General features: G+C 44.7%; 2 protein-coding genes across 3 annotated transcripts in view; one reads left to right on the top strand and one right to left on the bottom strand.

Moving 5' to 3' along the window:
* slc2a4rg (SLC2A4 regulator) overlaps nt 1–14,692 on the top strand; it is a 34,088-nt gene extending 19,396 nt beyond the window's left edge. The window contains exons 3-8 of the mRNA XM_068597735.1: nt 475–575; nt 2,589–2,827; nt 6,809–6,909; nt 9,568–9,874; nt 13,939–14,021; nt 14,532–14,692. Of these exons, the coding sequence (XP_068453836.1) occupies nt 475–575; nt 2,589–2,827; nt 6,809–6,909; nt 9,568–9,874; nt 13,939–14,021; nt 14,532–14,643 (943 nt within the window). The 3' untranslated portion in view covers nt 14,644–14,692. The remainder of the gene's footprint in view (nt 1–474; nt 576–2,588; nt 2,828–6,808; nt 6,910–9,567; nt 9,875–13,938; nt 14,022–14,531) is intronic.
* An 8,644-nt stretch (nt 14,693–23,336) lies between these two features.
* The window catches only part of zbtb46 (zinc finger and BTB domain containing 46), a 66,336-nt gene continuing 62,310 nt past the window's right edge, over nt 23,337–27,362 (bottom strand). For both annotated transcript variants that reach the window (XM_068598018.1, XM_068598019.1), the window contains exons 5-6: nt 24,973–25,148; nt 23,337–24,347 (exon numbers count right to left, since the gene is read on the bottom strand). In XM_068598018.1, the coding sequence (XP_068454119.1) occupies nt 23,886–24,347; nt 24,973–25,148 (638 nt within the window). In that variant the 3' untranslated portion in view covers nt 23,337–23,885. The remainder of the gene's footprint in view (nt 24,348–24,972; nt 25,149–27,362) is intronic.

Genomic DNA, 27,362 nt, shown 5'->3' with positions numbered 1-27,362 from the left:
CTCTCTTGCTGGACGTGTTGTGCGCAGCGCTCCAACAACAACTTCCTGAGTTGCTCGCACCGACACGTTCTTTCTTTTGGTGGAAAGTAAAAGAAACAAAAACAAACACACAAACATAAAACACAGGTGTGTCTCCAGAGGTAACAGGTGTGAGAACAATGCTGTTGGTTTATATTTCAGCCATGATTGAATACGTCTATGAAACACAAACAAAGCATCCAGAACGTCTTGTAACATCACGGTTGATATTTTTGGCGGCTGCAGACATTAGTTCTTTATTTTTTTCTTCCTCTGGGGACTTTTCTTCCAGAAATAATTTTCCATTGCTCAAAACAACAAACTGTATCGATGGAGTTCGGCCAAACACGACGATGAGTTCCAGCTCAACCGTGGATGCCGAGTAGCGGCCACCTTTCTTTTTTTCTTCCTCTTCTTTTTTACCGAGTGGTCAATCTGTATTTGTGTGTTTTGCAGGAAGCCCTCGGGTCACGCTGACAAAGAGGTGATGGCGGCCACCGTCCTGACCTCGCTGTCCACATCGCCTTTGGTGCTCAACCCTCCCTCTGCAGCCACAGGTAACGCCGCTCCTTCACCGCTGGCTGCATTACCGCCATTTGCATTACCGCTAGCTTCATTACCGCCATTTGCATTACCGCCAGCTGCATTACCGCGAGCAGTATTACCGCCAGCTGCATTACCGCCATTTGCATTACCGCTAGCTGCATTACCGCCATTTGCATTACCGCCATTTGCATTACCGTTAGCTGCATTACCGCTAGCAATATTACCGCTAGCTGCATTACCCCCATTTGCATTACCGCCAGCTTCATCACCGCCATTTGCATTACCGCTAGCTTCATTACCGCCATTTGCATTACCGCTAGCTGCATTACCGCTAGCTGCATTATCGCCATTTGCATTACCGCTAGCTGCATTACCGCTAGCAGTATCACCGCTAGCAGTATTACCGCCAGCTGCATTACCGCCAGCTGCATTACAGTTAGCTGCATTACCGCTAGCTGCATTACAGTTAGCAGCATTACCGCTAGCTGCATTACAGTTAGCTGCATTACCGCTAACTGCATTTCCGAGCTGTGTTTTGTAAGTTAAACGTGACATAATTCATCTCTAGTATCAAGTTTCGATGTTGCCGTGAAAACATCTCCGTCAAACAACTGGACAACAAGCTGCTCGCCCCCCCCCCAAAAGAACTACATTTTACTTGATTGCAATTGAACACAACGCAATGACGTCATACCTTACCTGTGCCAAATATTTGCTGAACAATATTTGTGAAGCACCGCTACTGAACGGCGCCTCCGCACGTTAGCCGTTAGCTCCCGTTGTGCTAACGTAACTAGCTCTGCTCTTTATCGCTCACCTGCGCGTTAACTAGTTTATGTATTCACTGAACCAGCGATAAAGCAGGGTGACTGTTGCTGCGCTCAGCGAGGGCTTCACATCTCGTGTCGCCGCCCGTCTGAAATGAATCTAAAGCAATGTGAGATTTCGCTGTCGATTCCGGCATCATTTGATCTTTGGCGCCGTGGGTTCAGGGGGGTGAAGGTGGGGGGCGGGGGTTTCGATGAAAAGCTCACTTCACACACCGTGCTGCAGACAGGATGTCAGTTCATATCTTTTGATTCAGCGCAGTGGTTTCAATCCCCGCTGACACTCTTAATGTGGCTTTAAAGATGAAATAAAACACATGTTCTGTGTGTTTTTTGTTGCGTTGCAGCGTTGTATCTCTCAAGAGTGGAAGTGGGCGCGGCCGCGCTGGTTCAGAGTAATCCTCACACACAAGTTGATCTCTGCTCCGTATTAACTGGGATTCACATTCCTACATTCCTGTAAAGAGAATATAAGTCAATTCCCAACATACATGACATAAAGCTTTGCTCCATGTTGGGGTTTATGTTTATTTTATGATTATTTTTTTTCCTCCCCAGTGTAAAGTCAGATCAAGCGATTTAATAGTTGTTTTATGCTCGGGCTTTGTTGTTTTGGTCAACAGGTCAGAAGGGTAAAGACAGGGTTTGTGGGTCGAGACTTAGAAGAATATTACTGTTCTGTGTCCAGGAAATGACGGAGTTCAGTACGGGGAGCGTATACGGTCTATAAGACCTTAAAGATATTACAATGTGTGCATCAAAGAGGCTTTTGGGAGGTTTTATGTTTTCATTTCCATTAAGGAGTTACAAATTGGGTCAGAATTGTTATGCACACGATCCCACCGGCACGAGTTAATGGTTTTATATTACAGTGTTACAAAAAAAGAAATGTATAACATAAGGGATTATATCGTTAGATCAAAATGTGTACGTTTAGTTTTTTATTTGGCTCCTGATTAGACTGAAAAAGAGGTTTAGACCTTCATGTTTTTCTGGATTATTTTATTAATTCAGAGTCACTAGTAACAACCTTGAAGATTTGGGAAAAATAGTAATGTTACATATTTACTAAAAATTACACTGAAAATAATTCTGGAGAAACTGAACGCTGACATATTTTACACAAATGGTTATTATAATTATTTTTTTAATAGCCATTAATCTGAAGCCATTGGTGTTTTATTCTTTAACCTGCAGTCCCGGAGCCGGCCAGCAGGGCTTGGAAAGAGGTGCTGTCGGCCAGCTACAGCAGCTCCACCAGCGGCAACTGGAGCTGGGACGCCAGCGACCAGTCGGTGCCGTCCACGCCGTCCCCGCCGCTCTCCAACGACGCCAGCAAGAACTTCCTGCTCTCGTCACACGGCGACGACGGCGCCGAGGACGTCGCGGAGAACCCGCACTTCATGTTCGAGGACCCCATACCGCGGAAGAGAAAGGTAGAGCATAGAGCATGAGGCACAAAGCATAAAGTATAACGCACAAAGCATAGAGCATAGAGCATAAAGCATAAAGCATAGAGCATAGAGCATGAAGCAGAGAGCAAACAGTATAAAGCACAAAGCATCATGAGCATAAAAACCTCAAAGACTCCTGAGGATCAGCTGCCAGAAACCCCGACGTACCGAAGAGAAGCAGACAGGAAATGAAGGAGGAAGATGCCGGGAAGAACACACACAAGCACACATCTCTCTCTCTCTCTCTCTCTCTCTGTGTATGTATGTGTGTATATATATATATATATATGTGTGTATATATACGCGCACACACACTCCTCTTCAACGGCTGCGACGGCTCAAAATAAAATAAAAAAGTAATTTGTTGCGTCATGACATCATCGTGACTGAGAGTTTATTTTATATCTTAACTCTGAGAAAAGTTTGCCTTCATAATATCCACACCCCGTTTATCTTCAGTTCTCCAAATGAAACTGAATTAATTAGAAATAAAATGTAATAACAAATAAATGTTCTCTCTCCAGGACTGCGTTTCAGATTAAATCACAAAACTGGGAGCTTTTGAAAAATGAGCAATCTTTAAGATGAAGTACTTTAATTTTAGAAAAATGAATGCGTTGCAGTGCCCGGCAGCTTTAAGATGAGTTCACTCAGAGGTGAAGCGACGTCAGCTTCTTCTAAACAGCTTCGATATCACTCGTGTTTGAATGGGGATGAGCGAGCACGCTGTGTAACATTGCCTCTACTGCATGTGTTTGTACGCGCTAGCTCAAAGCCTTAATGTTTTTCACAACGCTATGAACTCTGGGTAGTTTCCCTTCAGGCTGAGTCTGCAGAACCTCACGGGAAGCGTCCGTGAAGAGCTTTAAAGACACGAGCGCGAGCAGACGCCTCGGCGATGGAAGGCCCTAAACGTCCCTAAACACTCGCGGACGAGCGCCGAAGCGCTAGAGCGCCCGTTAGCCGTAAACCTCGCCCGGGCGGACCGGGGGCGGTTCGCTTAAGAGGATTATTAAACATGGAAATCCCCGGTCTCACTGTAACGGTGTTAAGAGGCAAGAAAAAAAACCGCTTAGCGGGGGGGAATTAAGTGCTTTGTGATTGTTTGTGGGATTAAAGGCCGACGTTGCTGCGAGCGAACTTTAACGGCATGTTGAGTCAGGGGGAGACGAACGGTCTCACTTCTGTCTTTTGTCTGCCCTTCTTCCGCCCAAACACAAACACACACACACACACAACCTGCCATCTGAGCCCAAGATAAATGGAATAACAAATCAATAATCACTTAATCCGTTTATCTATCCTTCCCTCCGTTGGTCTATCTTTCCATCCGTCTTTCCGTCTTCCTCCTCAGTGACAGAGCGGCGTCGCTCTGCTGTCGTCGCCACAGTAACGAGGCTCAGAGGTCAGAGGTCGGGTTCTCTCATTTGCGCGGCTGCAGGTGTGGGAGGTGGGCGGGGCCGAGGATCGTCAGCAGAGTGGGAACACCTGAGCTCGTCAGCGACACCTGGGCCCGAGAGCCAGCGAGCTCTTTTTCATTTCCTTAAGCCCTGGCTGAGCTCCGTCTCTCTCTTTCTCTCTCTCTCTCGCTCGCTCGGCCGCTCTCCTGCCTGAGAACCCCGTCGGTGTGTGATGGACCACATGGTTTGTGTTCTACTCCGTACAGCATACAGCACCTCGTACAACACCTCACGCACTACGTTGGGAGAAAAGGTGGCTTTAATGTTGGGTGTCGCATGAAGAGCGGCGACGTCAGGGAGATTAATTACCCGCCAATATTCAGCGAAATATGATCAGGATCATTTTGATGCGTCTGCTGGTCGTCGCTCTCTGATGACGCTACGTTGTAAACAACGTGTGTGTGTGTGTGTGTGTGTGTGTGTGCATATATGTGTGTGTGTGTGTGTGTGTGTGTGTGTGTGTGTGTGTGTGTGTGTGTGCATATATGTGTGTGTGTGTGTGCATATATGTGTGTGTGTGTGTGCATATATGTGTGTGTGTGTGTGCATATATGTGTGTGTGTGTGTGTGCATATGTGTGTGTGTGTGTGTGCATATGTGTGTGTGTGTGTGTGCATATGTGTGTGTGTGTGTGTGCATATGTGTGTGTGTGTGTGTGCATATATGTGTGTGTGTGTGTGTGTGTGCATATATGTGTGTGTGTGTGTGTGTGCATATATGTGTGTGTGTGTGCATATGTGTGTGTGTGTGTGCATATGTGTGTGTGTGTGTGCATATATGTGTGTGTGTGTGTGTGTGTGTGTGCATATATGTGTGTGTGTGTGTGTGCATATGTGTGTGTGTGTGTGCGTGTGTGTGTGTGCATATATGTGTGTGTGTGTGTGTGTGTGCATATGTGTGTGTGCATATATGTGTGTGTGTGTGTGTGTGTGTGCATATATGTGTGTGTGCATATATGTGTGTGTGTGTGTGTGTGTGTGCATATATGTGTGTGTGCATATATGTGTGTGTGTGCATATATGTGTGTGTGTGTGTGTGTGCATATATGTGTGTGTGTGTGTGTGTGTGCATATGTGTGTGTGTGTGTGTGTGTGTGCATATGTGTGTGTGCATATGTGTGTGTGTGTGTGTGTGCATATGTGTGTGTGTGTGTGTGTGCATATATGTGTGTGTGCGTGTGTGTGTGTGTGTGCGCTCGCATATGCGTGTGTGTATATGTGTGTGTGTGTGTGTGTGTGTGTGTGCGCTCGCATATGCATGTGTGTGTGTGTGTGTGTGTGTGCGCTCGCATATGTGTGTGTATATGTGTGTGCGCTCGTATATGCATGTGTGTGTATGTTTGAGTTTTAACGGCTCATAACTCATCTCTATTACACATTTCATATTCAAGTAAAATCCTGTATTATAACTAAAACGTTGCCCCGTGACCTTTGACCTCATCTGTGGAGGACTTTGTTTCTGCGTCGTCGCGCTGAAGGTCAGCTGGTGGACGACTGCAGACGAGAACGCTGATCTCAGAGGTCGCTGGAGAGAGAAACGCTCAGGAGGGTTGTGCAGCTTTTTAATGATCCAACTCGTTAATAAATGTATCCTGTAGAGCCCAAAATAAAAAAAAAAGGGTCGGCCGCTCTGGGATTTATTCAATTAAAATGAAATGAGAAAGTTTGATTGAATAATATCCAGACGATATTTATCGTCCGTTTTCAAATGATTAACTGGATGAATTATAATTCAAACTAAAAATATAGGATGCGCTTAAGATTAAATTACAAATTAAAAGCTTTTTAATCTTTAAAATGAAGTGTTTTGATTTCAGAGAAATGGATTTAAATCCAGTTGATTGAGAGGTGAAGTGACGTCAAAGAATTATTATTATTTATCATCTTCCAATAAGATGAATATGTTGAGGGACTTTATATCTGAAGTTTATTTTCTGTGACTTCATGAGTGGATGAATTTGCGAAAATTGTCTTTTGTCTCACAGCGGCGCTTCACATTGCGTTTTCTATACTTTAAGTCTAATCTGAACACATGAGGCAGTTTTTAACTGCCTGTTGGAATAATGAACGTTTAGTCGTCTTTTTTTCTTTTTGTTGCAACCAATGAAAGGAAGTTGTAGCGGATGTGACGTAGAGACCTGTCAATCACCTCGTAGCCCCGCCCCTAAAGCGTCCCCTTCTTTAAGGTCTGTTTGACTCAACAGACCATAATTTACTAAATGAACATCACGCTGTATTGAAGAAGACTTGAAACTAGAGATTGAGACATAAACTCCCAGTAAGATGAATGTGTTCACCTCGACCCGCACACGGCTGGAGGAGTCCAAATCCAAAATGGCGCCCGAAGGCCTCCTGTGTCCTTGTGTCCTCGCGGCAGGATCCTCAGTCTTCCCGTTAAGGACTCGTTTATGATCTGCAGATTTGTTTTATTTTCCCCGCTGACGTTGTCCCAACCCGCGGGATTAGAGGATTAAATGACCGTGTGACTCGCTCTTCTCTTCCAGAACTCCATGAAGGTGATGTTCAAGTGCTTGTGGAAGAACTGTGAGCAGGTCCTCAGCACCTCCTCAGGGATCCAGAGGCACGTCCGCGCCGCACACCTGGGGTGAGTCGGAGCAGGAGGACACACACGGAGGACACACACATGCACAAACGGGTGCGCGCACAGGGACGCACATGCAGACAGAGGCACGCACGCACGCAGGGAAACAGACGCAGGGACACACAAACGGACACAGGGACACACACATGCACAAACGGACACAGGGACACACACATGCACAAACGGACACACACATGCAGACAAAGAAACACACAGAGGACACGTAGACACGGGGATACACACACACGTAGACACGGGGATACACACACACACACACACACACACGTAGACACGGGGACACACACACACACGTAGACACGGGGACACACACACACACGTAGACACGGGGACACACACACACACGTAGACACGGGGACACACACACACACGTAGACACAGGGACACACACACACGTAGACACAGGGACACACACACACGCGTAGACACGGGGACACACACACACACGTAGACACGGGGACACACACACACGTAGACACAGGGACACACACACACACACGTAGACAGAGACACACACACACACGTAGACAGAGACACACACACACACACACGTAGACAGAGACACACACACACACACACGTAGACAGAGACACACACACACACACGTAGACAGAGACACACACACACACACACGTAGACAGAGACACACACACACACACGTAGACACAGGGACACACACACACGTAGACACAGGGACACACGGGGACACGCAGGGACACACACACACACACACACACACACACACACACACACACACACACACACACACACAGGGTCACAGCGATACACAGACATAGAGACACACAAACAGTGGCACACAGGGAAACACACACAAACGGGGACACGGACACAGAGACGCACACAAACAGAAACGAGGACACACGCGTACACATAGACACACACACATAGAAACACACAGCTTGATCATTCAGACGAACACACTCAGTGGAGTCGTCCTCTAACGAGGTTCATTTAATTAATTAGTTTTTTTTCTTCTGACTCTTCCGCAAAAACATTTTAGCGATTAGTAGAAAGTAAATTAATGAGATAAAATATTTTGTACACACGGTTTCCTAAATTGAGTGTTTTTTTCATTGCACTCTATTTTCCAATGGAGCCTCAGAATAACTTTTAATAACTTTATCGTCACAATTCAAACTTCTTTTACATTTTTAAATATATATATATATCTTAGTTTATTGTCTATTAAATGTTTAGTCAACTGTTGCCGACTTAAACCCCCGCGCAACAAAATGGTTTCTTCCAACAACAAAAAGAATTGTATATTTTAAAGAGTATATTATGAACATCTGTCTGGTTACAGTTTATGGTTTAGAAATATAAAGTTAACCTGATAACCGAACAAACTTGTTGAACTAAAACAAAACATTTCATTCAAATATGACAAAACATTTAAAATATGCAATAGTCAGCCTCTTTCATTCCTTTAGTTGAACTAAACCACTTATTTAAACTCTCTGGCACAAAGCTACAAAATAAAAGCTGGTCCATGTTGGTCTTTAAAAAAACCTTTTCAAAATAAAACTGATCACTTCGTTAATGTGAAACCGGTTATGTGATAGTTTTGAACTGCAGGCTTAGTTAATAACGGCCTCGTCGGCATCGCCAGAGTAAACCTTCTGCCGCTTCAGGCCCGTCGTGTCAAACTGTGATTTTTTTTTTTAAAGCAAAGTGGTGAAACCAGAACGATGACGCTCATCTCACCGATTGGCCGCCGCTCAACTCGTGGATGTGTGAGCAGAACCAGATCAATGACCGAGGCGGCGCCTCGTGATGCAGGAAACACTTTAACTTCTACGTGTGAAACCACTCGTAGATGTACAGAAATCACGTAGCTCGAGCAACGCAACGACGTCACATGACCAACCAGGAAGTAGTTTAAACTCCTGCCCTCACTTCTGTCCAGAGGATTTTTTTTTTAAAGTATTTTGCCCCCAAAAATAAGGCGATACTTTTGTATCATGAAGCTTAAAAGATATTAGCGATACAAGGAGTAAAATTGTATTTAATGTGCGAGTTATACGAGTAGTTAACGTGCAGCAGGTGCAAACTACACCCAATGGAAAATAATGACGTCATAACTTTATATATTGTAGTTATGTTAGTTCATAGTAAAGAGACTCCTGTTACTCCATGCAGTGTCGCCTCATCAAACTGGCCTTTACTGCCCCCTGCTGCTGGGGAGAGGAACAGCCTCATGTTGTGGTCGTATAACCTTCACGGCCACAATTATCCCACAATAATCATTTAAAAAATGTATTTTGGAGTTTTTTTCCCCGAGTATGGCTTCATGTTTGCAGCTCATTCTTTTTAAAGAAACATTAAAATGTGCAAAATGTTCTGTTGCATATTTGTTAAATGCCACTTTAAAACATTTTAACAAATTAATTCAAAAGACTAAATGATGTGTACGGTTGTGTTATTAGTGCACAAAGTGCTGATTCAACTGTAATTTAGTTTCTTTCTGCCTTTCGGAGGTGATTATGTATTAAATAATAATTTAATCTAAACATGTCCATTTCTATGAACGGCACATTAACGGGTAAAACATGTTTACGGCCTGAAGGTAAAATGGCGCCGCGTTCTAAGTGGTCTTCTTCTTCCTCCTCGTCTTCTTCGCAGGCGCGGCAGCGACTCTGACTACAGCGACGGCGAGGAGGACTTCTACTACACGGAGATCGAGGTGAACATGGACAGCCTGACGGAGGGTCTGTCCAGCCTCACGCCGACCTCGCCCACCACCTGCGGCCCGCCGCCCGTCTTCCCGCCGCCGCCGCCGCCGTACGCCGCGGCCGTCGCCGCAGCTGCCGTCCCGCACTCGGAGCACATCGCCGTGAGCGGCGGCGCGCAGAGCGGCGCGGCCCCGACGATGCTCAGCCAGTCGGCTCCATCCACGCTCTACCACATCCACACCGACCACGCCTACCAGGTAACACACATACACACACACACGCACGCACACACACACACACACACACACACACTCTACCACATCCACACCGACCACGCCTACCAGGTAACACACACACACACACACACACACACACACACACACACACACACACACACACACACACACACACTCTACCACATCCACACCGACCACGCCTACCAGGTAACACACACACACGCACACACACACGCTCTACCACATCCACACCGACCACGCCTACCAGGTAACACACACACACACACACACACACGGTCTACCACATCCACACCGACCACGCCTACCAGGTAACACACACACACACACACACACACACACACACACACACACACACACACACGGTCTACCACATCCACACCGACCACGCCTACCAGGTAACACACACACACACACACACACACACACACACACGCTCTACCACATCCACACCGACCACGCCTACCAGGTAACACACACACACACACACACACACACACACGCTCTACCACATCCACACCGACCACGCCTACCAGGTAACACACACACACACACACACACACACACACGCTCTACCACATCCACACCGACCACGCCTACCAGGTAACACACACACACACACACACACACACGCTCTACCACATCCACACCGACCACGCCTACCAGGTAACACACACACACACACACGCTCTACCACATCCACACCGACCACGCCTACCAGGTCTCACACACACACACACACACACACACGCTCTACCACATCCACACCGACCACGCCTACCAGGTAACACACACACGCAGACACACACACACACACACACCACGCCTACCAAGTAACACACACACACACACACCACGCCTACCAAGTAACACACACACACACACACCACGCCTACCAGGTAACACACACACACACACACACACACACACACACCACGCCTACCAGGTAACACACACACACACACACACACACACACACGCTCTCATGTGTGTCGATCCAGTGTATTAAATGTGTTTTTTATTCATACTTTTTTTAAGTTATGAAGACAACATTTTGTGATAAATATTGCGTCAGTTTCTACAACATAAATACAATTCTGTGAGTTTAGTTTTGAACTTTGCAACTTTTTTATTATTATTATTATTATTATTATTATTATTATTATTATTATCGGATCAGATCCTCCACAGCCTCTGACTCTACAGATCTTCTGATTGGTCGCCTCATGTTTATCTGACACTCTGCACAAATACTGACTTTTAAAAGATTGTAGCCAACTCATTTAAAATCGGGACTAAACGATACAAACTAAGTTTTAGTATAAATGATCCAGTGAGTGTTGATGATGCAGAACTCATGTTGGGAACCGGACCAACCGAAGCAGACTCTTCCTCCTGGTGAGACGGCTGAAGCAGAACAAAGTTCTGCCGAGTGACCCGACTCCTCCACCAGCGTGGGCGTTCATGTCGGAGACAAAGGGAAGAAACGCTGAGAACTTTTCTCTATAAAAATATGAACATAAGATCAAAACCAAGAACCAAAGAGTCTGAATATGTTTTGAAGTCTGAGAGATTTTAATCACTCAAATTCCTGCTTCAGTTGAACTGCTTTGTAGCAACTTTGGGTCACCATGCCTCCTCCTCCTCCTCGTCCTTCCTCTTTTCTTCCTCTTGTAACTGCACAAACTCGTCTGCACTCACTTTGAAATGCCCTTGGAGGTAAAAAGAGAAAGGGATGGTTTCATCTGGGGAGGAGAGAACCACTAATGTGGTTGAAAGTATAAAAGCTTTTTAGACGGCGAACATTGAACTCTGTGCTGAAGGTTGAGTAGCAACAGAAAACACTTTGAAGTCACTCTTAACGCGACTAACTTCATAAAAACACACGTGTGGTCGCACAATCAGTGTTCATGTGAACGTTACAGGTGGAAATTAAATCCTTTGCTTTATATATTTTCACTCGTCTGTCCTCGATGGCGAGGTGTTGGTGGTCGTCTGTGTTCCACTTCTCTGCTCCAGTGAGCCCAGAGCTCCCAGTGCCGTTAGCATGCCTTCAGCACTGGGAGCGGCCTCAATGAGGCTTAATCTCCTGCCTGAAAAAATACATTATTTTAGAAAATGCAGGATGTCACAAATAGTTTGCAGACAAAAAGCCCAGTAAACGGGTCTGTTTGTTAATGAATTACTCTGCATGGAGCAGACCAGTGAAAGTGTCGGCGTGATATTTTACTTTCATACCTCCCCTCTCTGCGGGGTTCACAAAGTCGTCCCTGGATATGAAATGTGAGTGTCGCTTGTTTGGCTCCACGAGTATCAGCGAAGCTTCGTGCTCAAGTCAGTTTATTTTATCCAGCCCAAAATCACAAATATAAGATTTCCCTCAGAGGGCTTTACAAACTGTCCTCCAGATAAATAAATAAAGATAGTGAAAACGCTTTCGCAGGGAAGAAACCTTCAGGAGAGCAACAGAGGATCCCTCTCTCCGGATGGACAGACACAGTAGATGTCATGTGACCAGAATGAGCAACGTGACAGAGTTACAGCACATTACATGAGTATGACAAACTATTCATACCATGAGTAGTATACGCACGGCCACAGTCCATGTCAGCGAAGTCTTAGCTGAACTTTTAGCGGCTCGAGACGCTAACGCTGAACTCTAAACGCTGACGATACTTCAAGAACGCATCAGATTTAAGATGTTTACTGGGAGGCTCCATGAAAGAGAAAACTTAAAAATACGTCAACAATACAAATATGCAACAAAGAAAATGCAAAACAATCAACGTGTACGTTTTTCTAAACTGCAGCCATTTGCAACAGTCAATGGAAATAAACTTTATTAATAAAGGCGGTAAATTAATGTTACGACTGTTCTAAAATGTAAAATATATACATGATGCTCCCAAAGTATAAATAACTGAAGTGTGAATACAGTATTAATAGAAGTATTGCACAAGAAGAAACTACTGGAGGTCAAGACATTTGTTTTTAAATGAATATTCCTTAACGTAGTTAACTTGTAAAGACGTTTTTTTAGTGAGAAATACTTTGGAAAATAAGTTTAATACAAACTGTTATTTATTATGTCATTTTATTATGCGTCTGTGAGATGCATGTGATTTTTTTTTTTTTTTTTTTTTTTTTAGATAATAAAAAAAGTGAAAAGTTTCAGCTTTAAAAAAACAATGATGCAGGTTAAAACTTTAAAATGCTCTTTATTTATTTTTCTTTTCACCGCCATGAATCAGTCTGGACCCGAGGGGGCGGCCTTAAGGACCCCCGAGGGACCCGGGGGCCTCGTGTTGTGTCTTTTAGAAGCACATCAGACAAAGAATAAAGATTAATGGGCTAATAAAACAGAGTCTTTAAAATCCATAGTAAAACTGCCGGTGGGGACACACAGAGAAATGTTCGTAACGTTAGCGCTCCTCGCACACGGGTGGAAAAAACATGTTTGTTTTTTTCCGTTTCTTTACTCATCTCCAGAACGACATCGTCGTTTTAACTTCATTTAAATTGCTACAATACTTGGTTCCACATGGTTAAAACTCATTAAGTGACACAAACTCGACTTGTTTTCTGAAGATGATGGATGTGTGTGCCAACCCCGGATGACACAAGTTTTTATGATGTTGCATGTTTATTTTCAAAAATATGAACTTGACAAACACTACTTTTGAGTTATTGGCTTGTAAAAGCTCTTGAATTCACAAACTTGAGTCTTTAATGATATATTTTATATCAAAGGAAAGAAACATCAAATCTTTTTTTAAATATATTCCGGGTATTAAACCCAACGCACCATTGCTTTCTCGACGAGGGAACCAAAGTGCTGACTCATTTCCTGCTTTTAAGACTCTGTTCATAGACATATACGCATGTCCGTCGCATCCGAAAACGCGCCTCATTCAAACTCTACACAAACTCACCAAAACCGCTTTCCTTGTCGTGTTCAACATTCATGTCCGGTTGTGTCTCTGTACGTTGTCGTCATGGAGCATGAAGTTTTAAAGTCACAGCGTCGTGTTGAATGATGCGCTCATGACGCTCTTCCTCTCTTTCAGGGGCCCGTGACTCAGGTCCGCACCGTTAGCATCGGGGCTAACGCTTCACCAACAACGTCCGCTGTTAAAGCAACAGGAAACAGGTGTGTGTTGGAATGCATGTGGAGGTCACATTTCTGTGTTGGAATGCATGTGGAGGTCACATTTCTGTGTTGGAATGCATGTGGAGGTCACATTTCTGTGTTGGAATGCATGTGGAGGTCACATTTCTGTGTTGGAATGCATGTGGAGGTCACATTTCTGTGTTGGAATGCATGTGGAGGTCACATTTCTGTGTTGGAACGCATGTGGAGGTCATATTTCTGTGTTGGAACGCATGTGGAGGTCACATTTCTGTGTTGGAACGCATGTGGAGGTCATATTTCTGTGTTGGAACGCATGTGGAGGTCATATTTCTGTGTTGGAACGCGTGTGGAGGTCATATTTCTGTGTTGGAAGGCGTGTAGAGGTCATATTAGTGATGGGACAGGACGCATGTGGTGATGGGACAGGACGCACGTGGAGGTGGCGTTAGTGATTGATAGGAATCAGATTGCAACAAGCCGTTGGCTTCCTGTATTCATTACATCTGTCACTCATCTGCCGTTACCAAGGAAACCCCGCGGCGACGCGAAGAAGTGCCGGAAGGTGTACGGCATGGAGAAGAGGGAGATGTGGTGCACGGCCTGCCGCTGGAAGAAAGCCTGCCAGAGATTCACCGACTGAGCCGCCTGCCCGAAGGCCTTCCTCACCTCCAGCGACGGATGAAGGTGGACTCTTCCACAGAGGGAGGGGGGGGGGGGGGGGAAGGGGAGGGGCTTACTGCAGATGGGAGACTTTTTTTTTTTTTCTTTTTTTCCTTAAGGCTGAAACTCTTGCATATGGAAAAACATCGGATTTGAAACTTTCTTTATTTTTCACAGCCTCAGTTTAAGTACTACGATAAGCTTTTTGTGTAATCATCACTGTTTATGGGTTGAGTCATGACTTTTCTTTTTCATTTTAACACCAGGTAACGCTTCTGTTGCATATCGGTTTTATTTTATTTTCCCACTTTCTGTCACAAATGACTTGTTTTTCCTGTTGAATCTTAAATCTCACGTCACGTTTAACCACATTGTTCAATATCTACTTCCTGTTCATCATTCAGCTTAACCTTCTTGTAATCTTTCTGCCAAGATGGATGACAAAAAAGAAAAAAAAAAACGCTCTCACACACATGTGGTACAAAAAAAAGTTTCCCCTCGACTTTGCAGATTTTTTATTTTTCTTAAATGTAAACTTTGTATGAATTCTCTCTCGAGGCGCTGACCTTGAAGGAAGAAGTCGTCTTTTTAGAGTCTCTGGAGCCTCAGCGGGCGTCTGAATCTATTTCTCAGTTCATGACGTCTCTCGATCTCGTCTCGCTTTGCGCTCGTTTTATTAATTTTTCTTTTTCGTTGTTTCTTTGACCGTCAACGTTCTGACGGATCGTTTCCTCGCGGTGACGATCGGTCGAGTCTGACGGATGAGTGACGTGGAGATCGTACCACGGTGAATTTGTGATCAATCGGGCTTTTTAATTAATGTCTTACCCTTTTTTAAAAAATTTTATTTTAATGAATGGAGACGCATTGCAGCGTTTTAGACGACGTCGTAGAAACCGAGACGTTTTTAACAGTTTTTATTATTAGATGTGTATTTTTTTAATCCAGAATCTTTCACTCTGGTCTAACATTTGGAACAAAATTTAAAGTGAGTTGTTGAACTTTTTAGACGTGACCCCAAAAAAAGAAAAATGTCCGTGTGCGTTTTCCAAACTGTAGATTTAGAAATTGTAATTTCTTATAATTCCTTTTTCACCTATATTCTTTTTTAAGGGCAATATTTCCCTCAATCTAAAAAAAGGCAAGCTTTCATGTCGAAGCCCGTTTTCTGACCTGTTTTCTATAAATGATCCAAGATGTACAACAATGAAAAAGAGGGAAAATAAAAAGGAATAACTTGATTTATTGTTTTTACAGTGTAAGTCGTCTTGTTGTTCTTTGAAGGTCACGCCCCTAAAACTGTCTCCGTGACAGTAAAATGCACAACTACGATATTCATTTTAAGTAATGAATAAATTCCCTCTTTTTCTAGTAAAGTTGTCGACTTTAGATCTTTTCAATGTAACGACACGCTTCAATTTATTATCAAATCACAAATTTGCCTCACAATCTTTCACCCCTTATGAAATATCTCTCCCGTCCGACACGATCTGTGACATCCAGCACACGCGTGTCATCAGGTCATGTTTCCACTCTTATTTTTTTTAAAAAGGGAATAAAGAGAAACGTATAAACAGTTTATTCCTGATGAGCTTCTTCCGGTCAAACTTCACAAAGTGCCAACGAAAAGAACATAAAGGTGAACTGACCTAATGAAAATTGCACTACGTTGCACTGCGCAAAGGCATGTTTTTATACATTATTTTATATATATATATATAAATATATATACACATGTTGAAGTGAGTGGGGGAGGGGAGGAGGGTGTCGTCACTGCCCGGTGGAATAAACACTGTCGGGGATTAAAAGAGCTCGACAGTCGGCGTCTCACCGGCTGTTGTACAGCGTGGCGCTGGGAAGTACAGCGTGGTACTAGGAAGTACAGCGTGGTACTAGGAAGTACAGCGTGGTACTAGGAAGTACAGCGTGGTACTAGGAAGTACAGCGTGGCGCTTACGGGCTCGGTCGCTTCGCCGTTCCCTGGAGGAGTGCCAAGGACCTGGTCCCTTAGGTTTTGGGGGCGGCCCCCTCGTCTCAGTGACTTTTTGCTGAGCTAGAATGTGTGTAGTTATCGTGCTGGATACCACTTTTTGAACTGGTTATCTCCGGCCCTGGTTGGGCGAACCCTCCACCAGGTGTCCGTCTCTCTCGCTCTTGGCGTCCAGCAGTTCTCAGGAGCGAAACTGAGGGAACGCTCCCCAAACCGGTGCACAAGCGTCCCCTCGGACGTCCAGGTTGAACCGATCTGATTTTTTGTCAGCGGTCGTAAAGAGAGAGAGAGAAGTTGTGGGTCCAGAGATGCTCTTCGTGGATTTGTGTTGGTGACTCTGTGCGAGGCGAACGAGCGCGTTTGAGAGGTTTGACTGGATGTGTTTGAGGGCAGTGACGATACGGGATGAATTTGCAGTTTCAGGGCTTTCTTGTACATAAACGCAACGTAAAGAGAACGTGAGGCTTTTTTCATATTGTTTCTTATCTTGTTTTATGAAAAGTTGTTTCTTTAACAGTATAGTGGCTCAGAATATTTTCTTTCATTTCTTTTTGAAGCGGTTTGAGAAGCTATAGTGACCATAACACAACAGATTAAATGTGCATTGTAGCTTAGAGGCAAAGGGGAGAAAAACAAAACCTGTTGAATGTAAAACCTACAAAAAAACAAGTTTATATTTTTGTTAGTTATATTTGCATCCTGATGTTTTCTACCCAAATCTTTCACCCGCACACTGTCGCCACACTGCTAACTCATATCAAGTAACGCAACCATGCAGTATTGCTTCACCTTTGTCCAATGAGATGCTTTCATGGCGGTGACCTCTGGGCTTCCCGCTCGCACCGCTCGTCTTTTGTCTTTCTCTCCCGCCAAAAACGTTGTGCGACGTTGTGACGTTGCCACATTGCGTTCCTCTGGCAACGTTGATACGACTTGACGTTGTTGTGCAATGTTGCGACATTGCATTGGGACGTTGCGATGTTACAATTTTAGGCAATGTTGTGACATTGCGTTGGGACGTTGTCGCGACGTTAAGTAATGTTGTGACATTGCATTGGGTCGTGGCGTTGCGTTGTTGCGACGTGACGTTGTTACGCAATATTGCAGCATTGCATTGGGAAGTGGTGTTGCGACGTGATATTGTTGTGACGTTGCGACATGCCGTTGTTGCGACATGCCGTTGTTGCGACATGCCGTTGTTGCGACATGCCGTTGTTGCGACATGCCGTTGTTGCGACATGCCGTTGTTGCGACGCAACATCGTTGAGACATGCCGTTGTTGCGACGCAACATCGTTGAGACATGCCGTTGTTGCGACGCAACATCGTTGAGACATGCCGTTGTTGCGATGCGACGTTGTTGCGACGCGACGTCGTTGCGACGTTGTTGCGACGCGACGTTGTTGCGACGCGACGTTGTTGCGACGCGACGTCGTTGCGACGTTGTTGCGACGCGACGTCGTTGCGACGCGACGTCGTTGCGACGCGACGTCGTTGCGACGCGACGTCGTTGCGACGCGACATTGTCCTCGCTGCCTCGTTGTCCAACTGGCGGCTGGATTGTGTTTGTTACCTGTTGCGTGTCCGTCAGCTTCACTGCGGTCCCAGACGAGCCTTTTTACCCAGATTATTAAGCTAAACTAAACCCTTGAAAATGTGCATTAAAAAGAAAAAAAACCGCCTTCACTTTTATTTCCACACCGTATGTTTTGTAACTCGCGTGCCGCTTTTCTTGAATGTTTTTGTCAGTTTTGATTTCAGCAGCAAAGCCAACAGATCTCCTTCCAAATGAAATGTGATGTGACGCATTGCAACGGCAGCTCCACTCAGTTCTCTGCTTCGTCTACTGGGCTCCTGTTTGTCCTGTTTGACCCCCGCTGTCTTTCATTTTGTGTTTTTATTCCCTCCTGTTGTGTTTTACTGAGCCTTTACGACGGCCGGTGTGAAAACTAACTCGTGCTTGTTTTCTCGTTGATTGATTGATTGATTCATTGATTGTCTGACTTTGAGGTTGTTTTGCATGTCGAGCATCCCATTTCTGTCTTTTCTTTTGGAGATACAACACTGAAGGGTTTTTAAATGTTAAAAGTTCCCCTTTCAGTGACGGATCCCCCTGAAGGCCGACGCTGTGTTTGCGGCCCGACAAACGCGGCGACGTCGTCGTCGCGTTTGTCGTCGTTGAGGGTCGACATGGCGTCGGCCTCGGGGCGTCGCTGGAGGGCAGGATTTCTCCCGCGTGTGTGTGTGTTTGTATTTAGGGACTCAAACCCGCAGTCCCACGCACACGGAGGAAGCCTTTCTGAGGAGCGGTGCACTCGAGGAGTATTTGTGTGAATGTCGAGCCTCCGACGAGAGAGCTTGAAAAGATTGATGACCGTGTGTTTGATGCTGATAATGTGATCTGTGATGTCGTGTGACGGAAAGAAAATAAACCTGAATGGAAGACACAGCCGCCGTCCGCTTCTGTTATTCTTCATACAGGGTTCTTACGGTCATGGAAAACCTGGAAAAGTCTTGAAAAAAAGATTTTAAATCCCAAAAGTGTAGTAAAAGTCCTGTAAATGTGTTATAGTCATGTGTTCATGACGTTAATTTACGCTGAGTTTAAATTAATAAACCTGCTTTTGAAAGAAAGAGGCTCCAACTATAACGATAATAACATACATACAGGCATCTATGCAAATGTTTCTTTTAATTAAACTATTGTCTCTCATTCATTTGTGTCATTTAAGGTTTATTGTATGCTTTAAATCCTCATTGTTAGTTTAAATACTACATTTTTATCACTTTTTACTGTTTACACACAGATTTTACTCCATGTTTGCTCATGAAAATGTGGTTTAAAATTCATGGAAATGTGATTTAAATTCATGGAAATGTGGTTTAAAGTCATGGAATTCCATTTGTCAATGTGTGTGTGTGTGTGTGTGTGTGTGTGTGTGTGTGCAGGATGTTTCTTATCTTGCATAAAAGTGTAAAATCCTCTGTGGCTTGTCCACGCTGCCCTCTAGTGGCCGCTAGTTGTCACGACCACGTCGTTCCCCTGAAGGAGGAGGAGGAGGAGGAGAAGGAGGAAGAAACTACAGCACACACACGGTTCACTTCTTTACAGCAGCAATTTCAAAATTTATTGAGACTGATTGGTTTTTGCAAATAAAAGTCAAGCTCATTTCTTCCACTAAACATGAAGTTAGAAAGAGGCTCGCGCGGCCGCCGGCCAGCCCCGACATCCAAAACAAGAGGCTCATGGTTGGCTGTAAAAATGTTTTGTGATACGTAATATCAACCGAAAAAAAACCAACATAAAATCTGCACAAGAGCACTTAAAATCTGCTCGAAAGAACAAAACGGGTGTAAAAACAGGACAGTTTTTTTTCAGTTTTTTTTCATTATTTAACACGTTTTTGTTACAAACACAGGTTCATGATAATCAGCAATATAAAGTCAGTATCATATTGAACAATATTCCCAATGAAAATAATCAAACCTCAAGCTTCAAGTGTGACTTTTTACAAATCAAAGACCCTCTGAAACTTGAGAGAAAATAAATAATATATAATAGTAATATAAATTCATATATATATGAAGGTATACACACATCACTCTTAGTAGAAGAACAGAAATCCAAAGTAAAAAGCGGCAAATTTTTTTTTTTCTTTTTTAAATATAGTATAATATAGATATACCCATATCTATGGCTTCATGATTTTGCACGTGTGAGTCAAGCTATACAGGCTAAATGAGGATTGCAATTTGTACACGTCTAAGAATACCCATAATTCATCTGCAGGAGAGCAAACAGTTCCAGTTTTTGCATCGTGTGGAATGAGACGGTTGTGTGCAGATGCCGATAGACGTTCGCTTTGGTATGACAGGATGAGCACGGGGCATGCAGTTAAGACCACAAGAATCATCAGGGCACGAAAGGTCATCGACACGCAAGAAAAAGGTCGTCGACGCGCAAGAAAAAGGTCGTCGACGCGCGCGGCGGGAAGGAGGATCCATCGCCCCCGGCATGATTTGTCTCTTTGAAAGTTTCATCGCCCCCCGAAATGTTTAATTTCTTTTTCATTTTTTGCGCCTTTTCACCGATCATTTTAGTAATCTCTATCCGTCCGACACACACACACACACACACACACACACACACACGTTCGCAAGCACGCAGGGTGAAATGTCATCGAGGCACATATTTGAGGGGTTGATGGCGGACATTTTTTTTTTTGTGTGTGTTTTTTTTGTTCCTGAAGTACAACCCGGTATGAGGAAGAAGACGTACAGTACGGGTCGCGAGTAAGGGGGGAGCGGGGGAGGAGGGGGGGAGGAAAGGGAGGAGGGGGGTCACATACATCCAGATGTCTCTCAGGGGCCATGGCGGAGAGAGAGATTTGTCACCGATCACAGGCTCCTTCCACACACACACACACCGTTGACATTCATTGAAAAAAATCCCTTTGACTTTCTCCATTTTTTTTTTTTTTTCTTATTACCCAAAATGTTTTTTTTTTGTTGTTGATAAAATGGGTCGAACGAAAACGCAATAAATACATTTAAAAAACAAATAAAGACAGTTGCCAGACGTGAAGAAAAAGCATCACAAGTCAAAGTCTCCGTGGAGGCTGATGGGAAGTGCAGTCCATGGCAACAGGATGTTTCCCAGAGTAACGACTGCAGCGCACTTTCCCTTTTTTTTATTTCATTTTTTTTAACATTTTCTATTTATATATCTATATATATTATATTCCAGACAGAAACGCAGCACGCAGACGCTTGTTGTGTGTCTGCGTGCTGCGTTTCCAGGTGATTGTGTGTGTGCGTGAGGAGTCAGTAGGAACTAAAAACCCAATCGGATGTTTTTTTGAAGCGAGCCGGTCCTTCTCACACAGCCCTTCTTCATGGTCACTATAACACCGTAACGTGCACTTTTTTATTCCTTTTTCTTTTTTCTCAAACTGTGACAAATAGTGACAGGTTTAAAAATAATAATAATAATAAATTTAAATAAAAAACAACAACAAAACCACGACAATGAAAATCCCCCCTTTCAGAAAAAAGCACCTGCACACACAGACTGTGGAAAGAAAGCACTTCATGTAGACCAGGAACTCCATTGTTTTTGGTTTGATATTAATCAATTAGTGTACATTAAGTGATGCAAAAAGCGTGTGCTGAATATATGTTCTCAATCAATATCTAACAGAGAAGTTTGACGCTGAAGTCGAGGGTTTTTTAATCCCCCACTCTCGGTAAAAAAAGCAAATACGACAGAAAAAGCGTAAACTGGCACGATAAAGGTTGATAAAAAGCCGTATGGCTTGCTGTCCACGACAAGGCAAAGTATAAAAAGCTATTTTTTCTCATACAAGATATAAAATATAAAAAAAAGAACACACAATAAAGCTTAGCATCCAGCACTTAATAATAATAATAATAATAATTAATAACCGTAACATCAACAACAGTAATCATAGTTCTGATAATAATAAGACATGTCATCTGCCTCACTTGAATTGTCAATAACATCGCCGAAACATGGAAATAATCTGAAGAAATCAATATAGACTTTGTTTTTTTGGACACTCACACATTCTTGCATACAAACAACAACACACACGTCAAAGAGAGAGAGAGAGAGAGAGAGAGAGAGAGAGAGAGAGAGAGAGGGGAGGGAAAATAACTTCTCCAAAAAAATAATAATCAGGAAATCCACACGAAGAGGGTTTTTCAATAAATAGCCGTTAAAATGAAACAAATTAATATCACACTCTTTTACGAATATCAAACTCGGAAATTTTCAAGCACAACTTTAGATCCTCTTCTTCAAAACGTACGAAAGCCAGACAAAATATATATATCACGGAAAAACAGAGGATTTAAAAACCCACCAAAAGAAGAAGAAAGGCTGCATATTCTTTACTGAGAAACTGGAATTACTTCACGTGACTGGAAAACAAAAAGAAACCAAAGAGAGGAAACAAAGGCCGCTCCTCGTGCAGGCGGGAGAGGAAAGAGTTAATAGTGTCGGTCACGTGGAGCCGGTGTTCGATTCCCCAAACCAGGAAACAGGAAGTGACGCTCACCCTCCCTTCTGAAAATCCTATGTACATCCGTCAAACCTCCGGTGTTGGTTTGTTGGAATGGATCGATAGAAACCGGGAGGGGAGGGAACTCGAGTGAAGAAAAAAGATTAAGGACCTCCCCCTCCCCTCCCCCGAAAAAAGGCATAGGCTATATATATATATATTTATATATATATAAACAGCGAAGCTGCACAAAGATTCAGTGATTTCTATGTCGTGATAACAGTCAGGAGGACATGGAGCGTGTCCTTAAAGGTAGGTGCGGTCACCGAGTTGTTCGGGTACGTAAAGATCAGGATCCCCCCCCCCCCCCCCCCCAAAAAGAAATGTAAACCACGGGTTCGGGGCTCTGATAAGGAGTCGGTTGTCATTAAAGTGCAAAGTCTGTGGCAGTAGGACTCGCGTGCCGCCGACACCACGACGACGCGTTGCAATAGATTCAGACTCCTCCCCTTTTTTTTCACTCGGAGAGAGAGCGAGAGACACTTTCCCACCAGAAACACGACGACAGCCGAGAGGTGGAACCGAGACACACCTCCCCAAAAAACCCAAACCCACCTTCCAAAGCCCTCACCCGCCCCCACCCGCCCCCACCCGCCCCCACCCAGACACCGTCAGTGATCCTTGATTGTGATGGCAAACACACAGTTGCAGTCTAGCGTTGGCGTTGGCCGCGTCCTGGGCAGCGTCCTCGATGGTTCCTGTCGCGACGGAGTAGAAAAAACTACAACTACAGGACTCTGGCCTGAACAAAAAACAAAAACACAAAACAAAAACACTGCATCAGAAGTAAAAGGAGGTAAAGCAGAAAAAAAGCCTCGCACTCCAGCCATCTCTTCTTCTTCTTCTTCTTCTTCTTCTTCTTCTTCTTCTTCTTCTTCTTCTTCCTCCATGGCGGACAAGGTTGAGAATAACCGATGTGTGTGTGTGTGATGTATGTGTTTGTGTTTCTGCGTGTGTGTGTGTGATTGTGTGCGTGCATTTGAGCTCATTGTCGCGCAATCACCCTACAGCGTTTCCCTTGAGAGGAACGGCCGGCCCGCGGGAGGGACGAGTGGGTTGAAAGAGAGCAGGAAAGGAATCCGCCCCCCGAGAGATCGCCGGGGAGATCTTCAGAGATTCTGGGTTTTTTCGAACGAAGGGGAGCGAGCTTCTAGGAGATCCAGGCGAAGTCCCGCTCGCTCCCGTTCTGCGGCTCGCCCTCCGGCGCCGAGGAGTCGCTCTCCTCCTTCTCATTGTCCCGCCCCTCGTTGGCGGCCATCCCCAAGTCCTTCCACTTGCCGCCCCGGCCTCCTCCGCCTCCCCCTCCGCCCTCCTCGTCCCCGTCGCCCATCATCTCGCCGTCCGCCTCGGTCATCATCTCCTCCTCGCCGTCTCCGTCGCCGTCGCACTCCGCCTGGTCGTCGTGGAAGCGGTCGCCGGGGTACAGCTCCTCCTCCGGGGAGATGTCGCCGCCCACCTCCCCGTTGTGGTCCAGCAGCGCCGCCATGCCGCGGCCGGAGCAGTCGGCGCAGACGCCGTGGCGCCGCGAGCCGTGCTTGATGCCGACGCTGGCCGCCGACATGAAGACCCGGCTGCACACTTTGCACACGTACTTCTTGTCTTTGCTGTGGACCTGCGGGACGCAAACACATGGTGTGAACGGCCTTCGCTGCTCCAGGTTCACCGCTGCCCCCTACTGGTGGTCGCATAGCTGCAACTACTTTCCTGTATCGGCGTCACGCAGGTTTTAACCTCAGCTCCCGCCCCTTTAAGAGACTATTACAGTCTATTAACTCTAAAGACTAGTGAACCTGAACCATAGTGACGTCACCCATTGGCCATTTTCAAAGCCTTGAATTTGGCATTTTGGGAAGTGATCGTATTTTAACTCCGGAGGAGTAACAGGTATTGTACTTTGGAACTTTTTTTGTATGTGATTTGATTCTTTTTTTATGTATTTGTTTGCATTTCAGAAGAATTGTATCACTGAAATGCAGTAAATGGGTAAAGTTTTTAAATTGCAAGCAAAACAATCAGTGTTTTAACATTTTAAGAGACTAACTTTCTTCTTTGTATACTTCTTATCCTCTTATAATAAAGCAAAAGTGTTTCTTATCCGATCACTCGACTGACCAATGGAATAATTGGTTCCTTGGTCTCAGCGACACGTCGTCGACAACTCCTTTCTCAGTCGCGCTGGTGACCACGCCCACTCTAGAAGGCAGGAAGCGTCTGCAAGGTTTAAATAGTGTACTCACCAGGGTGTGCCTCTTCATGTGCTCCCTCCGGGTGAACTTCTTGCCACAGATCTCACAGGGGTAGGGCCTCTCGCCCGTGTGGGAGCGCATGTGCCTCTTCAGGATGCACTGGTGCATCGCCGAGAAGCTGCAGTAGGGGCACTTGAACTTTTTACGGATCACTGTGAAGTCGTTCACTGTGTGGACAGAAGGGAGGTGGGGGGGGGGGGGGGAGGGTAAGGGTGCAGAAATAAAGGATTAGTGTTGAATGAAGCTCTTTTAAATAAACCGAGACGTCACTTTTCAGTTATTACATTTAATTAGCGCCGTGGTCTGGAAATGTACCATCAAATCCCATGGCCACCCCAATCCCAGTCAAAGCTACAGTTGCCCTGGCAACAGCGCTTCCTTCATACTAAAGCAATAAAGGCATAGAGATACTATAAACACAACACACACACACACACACACAGTCAGTCTGCCTTAGTTGCTCTAGAGGGTCTCTGCTTTGGAAGGCAAAACACAGACAGAAAGACAAACACAGACAATGACAAGAAGGCTGAGGGGGTTTGGGAAATAAAACCACACAGAAAACACAAAGGGAGGCTCCGGGCAAAGAAATTAAAATCTAAGACTAGCGTTAGCAATCTTGCGTGGAAGCTCCCTTCAGCTAATTATCTCTAAAGACTAGACCTAAAGGGTAGTTATGCCAGGTGAAGAACATCCAAGTAAACAGTGTTTGTGTGTGTGTGTGAAGATATGTCTTTGTGAGGACACGCTCATTGACACGGTGCAATCTCTCGCCTCTTGCCCTCACCTGGACCTCAACACTAAGTCTTCACGCTCAAACTAGACGAATGCAGAAGTGAAGATCAGCCAAAAAAAAGTCCTCACTTTCCAAATATGTCCCCACACTGTTGGTTAACAACTTGTTTGGGTCCTCACTGTGTAGCAGGCACAAGAAAACGCATACACTTTTTAAGACATTTCCAACATTGACTTCCATTCATTTCCTGAAGACTTATCCTAACCCTAACCACCAATTGCCTAATCGTAAGCCGAACATATACCTAATTCTAAACTAAACCTTAAAACCAAGTCTGAATGTGAAAGTGAGGCCCAGCCAAAATGTCCTCACTTTGCAAATATGTCCCCACGCTGTTTTATGGTCCTCACTATGTGGCAAGTACCAGAAAACGCACACACAGTCACATTGCCATCACTTTTCAAGACATTAACAACATGGGATTTCCTGAAAACTTATCCTAACCATAGCCGCCAATTGCCTAATCCTAACCCTAACTCAAACATATACCTAGTTTTAAACAAATCTCAACGTAAAATTGAGGCCCAACCAAAATGTCCTCACTCTCCATAATGTCCTCTCTGTATTGTTTCAGTCCTCACTATGTAGCAAATACAAGACTACACACACAGTTGACTTACATACGGGACGCGGTCCCCAAAAGAAAGACAGTCCCCACACTGTCAGTAAAACCCGGCAGTGTGTGTGTGTGTGTGTGTGTGTCTGTGTGTGATAAACTTTACAGCACAGTGTAATGGCCGTGAGCGATCAGGGCTGGGTTCACGAGTACACAAGCACAACATGGCGGCTGCAGATAGAGGAGGGGGTCAAACACACGGCTCGGGGTTATAAGCTTTAAAGTGATACAACATAATTACCTCCATCCGCACATCGACCTCTCCTCTGATTAAACACTCGACAGCACAGAAAACATGCAAGCACACGTCAACTGCACAGTTAAAATTCACATTTGTTTTGAGAGAGCGGCAAAGTAAAAAGGGAAAAGAAAAGGAAATAACGTGATTGTGTGGGAAGACAAGACAGAAAGAAATAAACAATAAGAATACGGAGAAGTTTTTCAATCACAGTTTAATTATAGCATTAAAAACTACAAGCAGGATGTCATTTTGTATAGAAAAGTACATATCTGTATACAGTACACGGGTGTGTGTTTTTTTTTCCCGAGGAGAAAATTAAATAATCTTTAAATAAACACAAATAAAGACATCGACCCCCAACAGTACGCCCGTTTTCTTCTGCGGACTCCTCCGAACCTGCCAGTCCGTTACAGCTGCCTAGCGACCTGAGAGACGGGAGTTTGGCATTAGGAAGTTTGTGGATTGGAGTATTCCAGATTACACGTCTGTGTGTCGGCGTCTTCCCTCTGGGTGCAGGACTCACAGTGCGGGTCTTTAACCGGCTGCGTCGGCAACAGATCTGGTTTTATTGTTGCGGCTCTGCTGTAAACGCCGCAACATTTTTTTGGCAGGACTTGGTGTGATTTTACATTAGCGGCGATTTCGACGCCAATGTTTCGCGCCGATTCTGGTATCCTGCAGCTTCTGGAACAAAAAAAACTCCACCTAGCTGTCTCCACCATTTTACC

Source organism: Clinocottus analis, unplaced genomic scaffold (assembly GCF_023055335.1).
Source record: "Clinocottus analis isolate CAN_PGR_092001 unplaced genomic scaffold, fCliAna1.0.p SCAF_4, whole genome shotgun sequence".
Taxonomy (NCBI): domain Eukaryota; kingdom Metazoa; phylum Chordata; class Actinopteri; order Perciformes; family Cottidae; genus Clinocottus; species Clinocottus analis.
Note: the sequence above shows the minus strand (reverse complement) of the source record. Positions and strands in the feature narration are given on the sequence as shown.